The sequence below is a fragment of the Oculina patagonica genome, chromosome 11 (assembly GCF_052425735.1).
Source record: "Oculina patagonica isolate OP01 chromosome 11, crgOcupat, whole genome shotgun sequence".
In the NCBI taxonomy this organism is placed as follows: Eukaryota; Metazoa; Cnidaria; class Anthozoa; order Scleractinia; family Oculinidae; genus Oculina; species Oculina patagonica.
This window is the reverse complement of record NC_135768.1, coordinates 10,419,366-10,426,986: the sequence shown is the minus strand read 5'-3', so window position 1 is coordinate 10,426,986 and position 7,621 is coordinate 10,419,366. Positions and strand designations below refer to the sequence as shown.

Genomic DNA, 7,621 nt, shown 5'->3' with positions numbered 1-7,621 from the left:
GGGGCGTTTGGGAGTCGGGGCTCCCAGTGGGAATTTATTACTATGGACTATGAAAAATGTATTTGGCTAAGGCTATTAAAGGACTAGCCTGCGAACGCGGAAAGAAGCGACAGCCGGAAATGCGACTGCGTTCGCAGGCTATTAAAGGACAAGAGGGAGATTTTTGGAATATATTCCACCTTCTTTATTTGAGACTTGGCTTCAGTTACACAATGCAAAGAAATAATATAGAAGTTCACTTACAGAAAATACAACTTACCCCCTCCCCCCCCCAAAAAAAAAAAAAAAAATCAGCCCTTTACTAAAAATCATTACATATAAAGTAAAGTTTGAATTTCTCACCATACAAATCCCAATTTAGTTAACCATTATCATTTGAGACTTGACAAAGACCACTGGTATTTTGAAATGAAAGTTTGGGCTTCATATAACTTTAACGGAGCTACGTCACGCGAATTTTACGGTTTTTTGGTCTAAACTTTTCTGAAACAAGTGGTAGGCAACTTAACCCATGAAAAACATTATTAATTTGAAGAGAGAAATGAAATCACGGCTCTAAAAATCGATTGTTTAAAGACGTGCGGAAACAGAATCATAGAATTAATTTCTGTGCAAACATATTAATTAAATTGGCCCTGACGCAGTCCCTTTAAAAAGGCCTGTGAACTGTACTGAACAATATTCGTTGGAACACGCTAAAAATTTTACCAGGGTCTAAATCACCACTTATTTGAAGGCAATCAAATAAGGCACTTGTCCGAATAACACACCAACACTGCACAGTCAGGTGCACCGCAATCAGCCCGATAATACTCTTCAATAAGCTGATCGCCACAGATTCTCTTGTACATAGGAGTCACGCCGGTGTCTGTGATTCGCAGGCAACGATCATACTCGGGTCTGACTTGGTGGGACTCAGGAACATACGCTTTGTTGCATTCTGGAGGCGTCTTGTTACTATCTATCGCTTCACATTCACTCTTGCTTGAGCATTCGAAGCATCTGATTGACACTCCTAAAATGAAAAGCAAACAACAGATATGATTATAAATCGCGTTATCTGTCTCTCTGCGGAGAGATTACAGATAATCTAGGATATTTCTTTTGATGGGTAGAGGGCTGTCCTAGCACTGCAGGGGCTGCTGTGTTGAATACCGGATTTACCAAGATTATGCGGATAAGGCAAATGTGAAAAATTCCACCGGGCGATAAATAAAAGTACTTGTAGAATATCTGAGGGGCGGTGGATCACCAAGTTGTTTCTCAAGTTATTTCTCCTCAACCAGGAGTACAGTTGAATCCCAATTCTCGAACCCTCGATTTCATGTATCAATAGAAACGATGAATTACCAGTGCAACCTGGGATGGACAAACAGCCCCCCCCCCCCCCTCAATCCCCTTGCGGGGATCAAATGTATTGTCCCAGGAAGGGGTTGTGATGTCAAGTGGATTGGTAAAGAACTTTAATATTTCTTTTATGGGTTTGTTGTTGTTTTTAGTTCTATGACATCTGAAAGTTTGCTTACCAATCGTAGCCATACAAGCGACGGCGGTTAGAAGTAATAGGAGTCCAGCGACTTTCATATTCAATGCTGCCTGGTAGATAAGACCAAAAACAAACTGTTGTTATCTAACTAACATGGTATCCGAGAAAATGCTGTGCAATTGGACAGGAGTGACAAAAACTTCAGAGTTTAGTTGTCCCGTAGGGGACCGAGACCACTTTTAGGATTGAAGGCTTTTAAATTTTCTATTGTTTGAAATTTAACATGCAGTGTATGTTCAAACCACACAACACACAGGCGTCAACTAGGTTACAAGATGCCTTATAACCCCGTTATGACGATAAGTTTGTTTATTTTATCTTTTTAATCCGGTGTTTAATGTTCACACGCACTGCTACTACTGCAACTTGGAAATTGAAATAAAATAAATTGAAATTAAATACAGTGTTTTTAAGTTTATGGATGCATTTTGTGTTTAAAACGACGACAGGCTTTGCCTCAAAATTTTGACCTCCTGTAGTCTGACTTCTCTTAAGCGACCACCTCCTAAGCGAGCACATAAACTTGAAATTTCCGAAGGTCGTTCAGTTTACGCAAGACTTTGACTGTAAATAAAACAAAAAAATATGTATATATACAGTTTTAGGGACATTTCGTGAATTATAAAAAAAGAGTATTGCGGAATTGCAGCATCACCATAGAAAAACGAGCATATAGAGCACGTAAAATAAAATTTGGCAGGGAAACTTACCGCTCTGGCACAAAGTCAAATAAAAAAAAAAGTCAAGCACGCTTGTCAAGAAAACCCCTTCGTCTGTAATTATTAGCTTAGGCTGATCGAACAATACCAGTTTTCTTTTTTTATGTTTGTGTTTTAAATGATGGAAACCAATTTATTAATTCAACCGGTTGTTAACTGCAGAGCTATTTCATTGTTTGTAGGCAGGGGGTTTTAATGCAATGGAGATGTTTCTGGTCAAAAATATGTTTTTATTTCAGTTTTTTTAAGCCTACACTACAATTACTAGAACAGACGACCAATGTTGGTAGCAAGATGTTTTGTTGGTTCGGTCACAAAGAACGAAAAAAGAAAATGATATTTTGTGAAATATTTTTGAATTTATGTGAATTTGTCCCCCGCTAACAGTATCCAACTTTGCTTCAGGTTTATTAAAAAAATAACCTTAACTTATCTAGATAACGGCAGAATTAAGGACATAAAACAAGGCGATTTTTGAGGCGTAGTATATAAGGCTGCTCTCTTGTTATAAGATATTACAGTGTTGCAGTATTTTAAAATCTATCCGGCTAACAAGAAAACGTTCTTCAATAAATACAATAAGATGACACGATGCCTAATTTCAAAATTGCTTTTTCTCTTTTTTTTTAGCAAACTTATAAGTGATTCGCCATTTCTTGAGGATATAAATCAACTTGTCCAGTTTTCCTTAAAATTATTTTTTGTGTAATAAGTTTTGCGATTTTTTATCCGACGCAAACTAAGCTTAAAATTGCTCAAAAAATAATAGATAACACTGAACTGGCTAGTGACTATTTAGGTGACAAACGTTTGCCCCCCCAAAGCTTCCAGACAACCGATTTGCATGTTAATAGCAAAGAAAGTTAACATGCAAGCCAGCATTACTAGACACCTGTGGGACATTCGATTCACTCACTCTGAAATGTTTGACTCGTTTAACTTTTTCATACTTTTTAATTTACACGACCACACAAGTTTGTCAGCCTTTATCCCCATCGTGTTTAAAGAAAGGTCATTTACTTACTTCGCCAGTGTGATAAAAGAGCTGAGCGAAATTTAGAAGCGCAATACTTGGCGGAGAGCAAACTATATCAATTTGTACATAGTGCGTACATTTTCTTGCATGGTCAATTCAGTTTCCCGTGAGTGCTTCACACCTGATGAAATCTAGATTGGAGGAGAAGTTAAACGCATTTTGGTAAATTTGCGGCCCAAAGGGCCAAAGGATTATCTACCGGTCAAAATCAGATAAAGCGCAAACCTTGGTCAACCTTCCCGGCCCGAGAGTGATTCGCCCTTGAGCTCCCAAAAATAACATATCTTTTTGTTTCTGCGCAGCATAAATAAAATTCACTGTGCTTGTATAAAAACAGCTTTTTCAAGAAGAAAAGAACAGGCAGGATCAAATTTTGTTCTTTTATTAGTTTTGCTCCAGTGTCTCGAGTGTGGAATTGAAGTTGCGACAAAAGGGAATTTGTTGCGTGCATACGACGGACAAATTAAAGAATACCGGCCCTGTTCTTAGCTTAAACTGAAAATGCATCTCGAACACAAAATTTCAACATCACTGCCTGGCCTTTCAGTTCTTACTGATTTTTTTGTTTTTACCAAGGTATACTTACTTAGGGAGGACAATTAAATGGTTCGAGAGGTTCTTTCCGAAACTCAGACGTGTTTCAATTCTCAAGTACATTCCGAACTTTTAAAATACTATTCCCTTACCTTTTACGCCGACCACTAAAATTGTAGGGCTGGAACGCAGGTCGATAATTGCAAACTGAAAACTCAGACGAGAGATTGGGATCAGTACTGTTATGTGTCACTTACGTACAGAAGTGTAATTTATTTTTTTTATTCCGCCTTGGTTACGAGACGTGTAGGTTAAGAACGCAATAATTAAGGTCATTGCCCTGAAATAGAACTGAACACAATTTTTTAACCAAACTTCGCCTACTGGTTTATTACTTTAAGGGAACTTAAATTTTGAAATAAAAAAGGGGGGTCACCAGATTCGTTTAGGAGCAGGAAGACCTTGTATATTCCATATAATTCCTTTAAAATTCCTCTGCGAGTATTAGCAAAGTACACGTTTTTAGCGATAATTTATTTTTCAAACACAAGAATTGATCTGTTTTCATTTTACAGAAAGAATTTGATCGCTACACCCAAAAAATGAGAAAAATTGATAGGTCACCAGACTCGTTTACGAGAAAGCGACAATTTACTTCTCTCGCGGACTAAGCCACATAGAAAAAAGCCGCCATTTTGTTTATGTGCGCGCGCTCGCGCGCGCTTATTACGCGTAAAATTCTGCGCAGTAAGGATGCGCAATGCAATACAGGGCAATGACCTTAATCTCGTACCCAGATGTCTACTTACCACGGTAGTACACATCTGGTCAAGTGCGTTGAGTTCGCCAATCTGATTGGTTGATGAAAAGCTTCAGCATTTGCGCGCGGATGATGCAAAATTTGTTTTGCACGCGCGCACCGCACGTTAGCTAGTAAGAAAATGTTTGGCTTAAAAGGCTTCTGCTAAAAACGGATTCGTGTTTTGAACGTTACTAATGCGAATAAACTTCAGATACAGTTTGTAGTTCAAGCTTGCCAGTACAAAATGTTTTTAAAAGACGATATTCGTGGGTAAAAAGATGGGAGAAAAACTTTGCAAATCTGACGCGTACAGCTAGCTTGTACGCGTCAAATACAGCGCGCGCTTTTCCCCGCCGTTGAAGGCTGGGTTGAATGTTTTAATTTAGCAGCAAAACATGAGTGGCGGCTTTTTTTCTTCTTTAACTCTATCTCAAGATTGTGTTACTTATCTTTCCTTGTATAAGAAAGAAGTTTATGAGCTTTTTACTGCGGCCAAGTGAGCTTTTCATCCACTAAATTGCCGAGCATGCGTAGTCGCGTCGTGTCACATTTCTGACACATTTGACGTGAGCAAAATCCGACTTTACCAGATGTTCTCTCCGAGGGTTGAGAAGATCTGGGTACGAGATTACGCAATAATATTAAACTTTGCATATTTTGCATTTGCTTGATTTACATTCTTGCGAAATCGGACAGAAATAATTACTAGTTATACAAGCGAGGCGCAGTGGCCTAATGGTTAGTGCGCTGGATTCTGGATCGAGCGGTCAAGGTTCGCGCCCTGGCCTGTGGCACTGCATCGTGCTCTTGGGCAAGACACTTTACTCTCACAGTGCCTCTCTTCACCCAGGGTCCAGTTGTTCAAAGGGTAGATAACACTATCCACCGGATAAATCGCTATCCAGTGGCAAAGTGTAAACAAAACAAACTGCGCTATCCACCGGATAGTGATTTATCCGGTGGATAGCGTTATCAATCTTTTGAACTAATGGGCTAGGTGTATAAATGGACACCGGAAATAATGCTGGGGGGAGGGGGGGGGGGTAACCCTGCGATGGACTAGCATCCCATGCAGGGGCAGTAGATATGCTTTACGGTCACTTCGTTCCACATCACAAAGTTTTAAAGCATATTCAGATCATTTCAGATCATTTTCAGATCATTTCGCTAAAAAATCTTTTTGTTCGATGAAAATGTAAAGAAAAACTCCCTAAAGTAAGAAGAATTCAGTTGCAGATGCAGATCTAATTCACCGAGCACTGTATGTAACTAAGCGGGTAACAAACTTCAAACTACGAAATGTGCGCACAAATTTCCAGCACGAAATTAACGAGGCAAAGTGGAGCATTCTCGCTAGTTTGACATTTTTTTTTAATGAATGAATGATACTGGTGCTTATATAACGCATTTACCAAGCTCAATGCGCTTCACAGAATTTTATGGGATGAGACCGGACATCAGCATATCAGTACATGTATATCTTTTAACTATTTCTAACTAAATATTTCTTTCTTGAATGATCTGACTATATTGTGTGAAACGACCTATTTTTTTGGAACGACTAATCGCTTCATGCTACGGAAACCATCTCTCTTGTGACAAATAACTTACACAATGTGCAAACCAGTTAATATTGGAGAGTATATCTTGACTTACTTGACTTGTATCCTAAATCTCTTCTGGGAGAATAGGGCCATCCTATCTCCCAGAGGAGAAGTATATTAGACAAGTTAAATTCTCAGGTATTGCTAGTCCAGTAGAATTTTTCTGTGCTTATATGTGTACACTGTAAGTTACCATGCATAAATGAAGCCCTTTTTACTCGTAAATGCATAATGAACGAGTATAGTGGGGAGGTTGAGCCATCCGTCCATGTGATGTAAACATTATGCAAATTAGGTATGCTCACGGGCGCTTTCTAAATTTCTTTTCCCTCGGCTGTGAATAAAAATACAGCTTTACAAAGGTATCAGTTCAAAGAAATAAGTGTAGAAAATACTTCACCCCTGTAAATGAGAAACAATCGTTTCCCAAACGATGAAATATTGCCTTTTCATTAATAATCGCGAACATTCGGAAACGATGACCAGTGACTTTATGTATTTTTAAAAACACTGGGAATACACTTTATGTTATTAAAACACTGGGAAGGTTACAGCACCGCCACGACAAAATTTATTAAAGGATAATCAGTAAAAGAGTAACGAAACTCTATATAAGACAGATATGTATATAATATAATATCCGTGTTAAAAAAATAAGAAGAAAAAAAGAATTTTAGCTACAGGGTATGAGAGTTGATCCCGGGTCACACGCTTTAGAACACAGAGCTGTACCACTGAGCCATTGGTTTACTAAGCAATTAAAGTTATGAAAAAAGTAATTCTTATACCTAAGCGACCTGTTATGTGTTCACCCTCTTTTAATAAAGTTGATTATTATTAATCCCTATAATGAATATTTTCCATCGATAGTATGCTGTTCAAAGGAAGGATTCAAATATATCTAACGCATTCACGAGTAGGTCATAGACCTCTTTGATTAATGATATTTCCCTGCATTAGCATCCATTGCAAGCTAGTTCTTTTCCAATGCTGAGAATACAAACATGGTCTACTGGATGAACATTGAGCTTGAAGAGAGATCTCAAACTCCAGTCAAGAAAGCTATTTCCAAAAAGAAATGGAAATGGCTTGGGCACATCTACAGATGTAGCCTGCATCAAAGACAGTTTCAACCACTGGCTGCAATGCTGCCTTACAGCACACACTACAAAAGCCCACTTGGGGGGGGGGGGGGGGAGGGTAACCAGGAACCACTGGAGATATCCCCTGGATGCATAGATTAATTAAGTCTCTAGGCATGAGTTGGCACCAGTTAACACTAAGTCCCAAGAGTGACCAATGTTAAATTTCTCCTCATAATATCAATACTTACAGCAAGGCGCCCAAAAGTCTGACCACTTTTAATTTATTCACATTCTT

General features: G+C 38.6%; 1 protein-coding gene across 3 annotated transcripts; it reads right to left on the bottom strand.

Annotated features, from left to right (window-relative positions):
- Window positions 1-633: 633 nt before the first annotated feature.
- LOC144630165 (uncharacterized) lies at window positions 634-4,698 on the bottom strand. Of its 3 annotated transcripts, XM_078488462.1 has the most exons (4): window positions 4,645-4,698; window positions 3,988-4,042; window positions 1,527-1,596; window positions 634-1,015 (listed from the first exon to the last, which is right to left on the bottom strand). In XM_078488462.1, the coding sequence occupies exons 1-4, from the start codon at window positions 4,657-4,659 to the stop codon at window positions 976-978; spliced, it is 180 nt and encodes a 59-aa protein (XP_078344588.1). In that variant the 5' UTR covers window positions 4,660-4,698; the 3' UTR covers window positions 634-975. The 3 variants fall into 3 exon arrangements, with proteins under 3 accessions (XP_078344588.1, XP_078344586.1, XP_078344587.1); XM_078488460.1 differs by lacking the exon at window positions 4,645-4,698 and having other exon boundaries at window positions 3,988-4,090; XM_078488461.1 differs by lacking the exons at window positions 3,988-4,042; window positions 4,645-4,698 and adding an exon at window positions 2,257-2,282.
- Window positions 4,699-7,621: the final 2,923 nt, after the last annotated feature.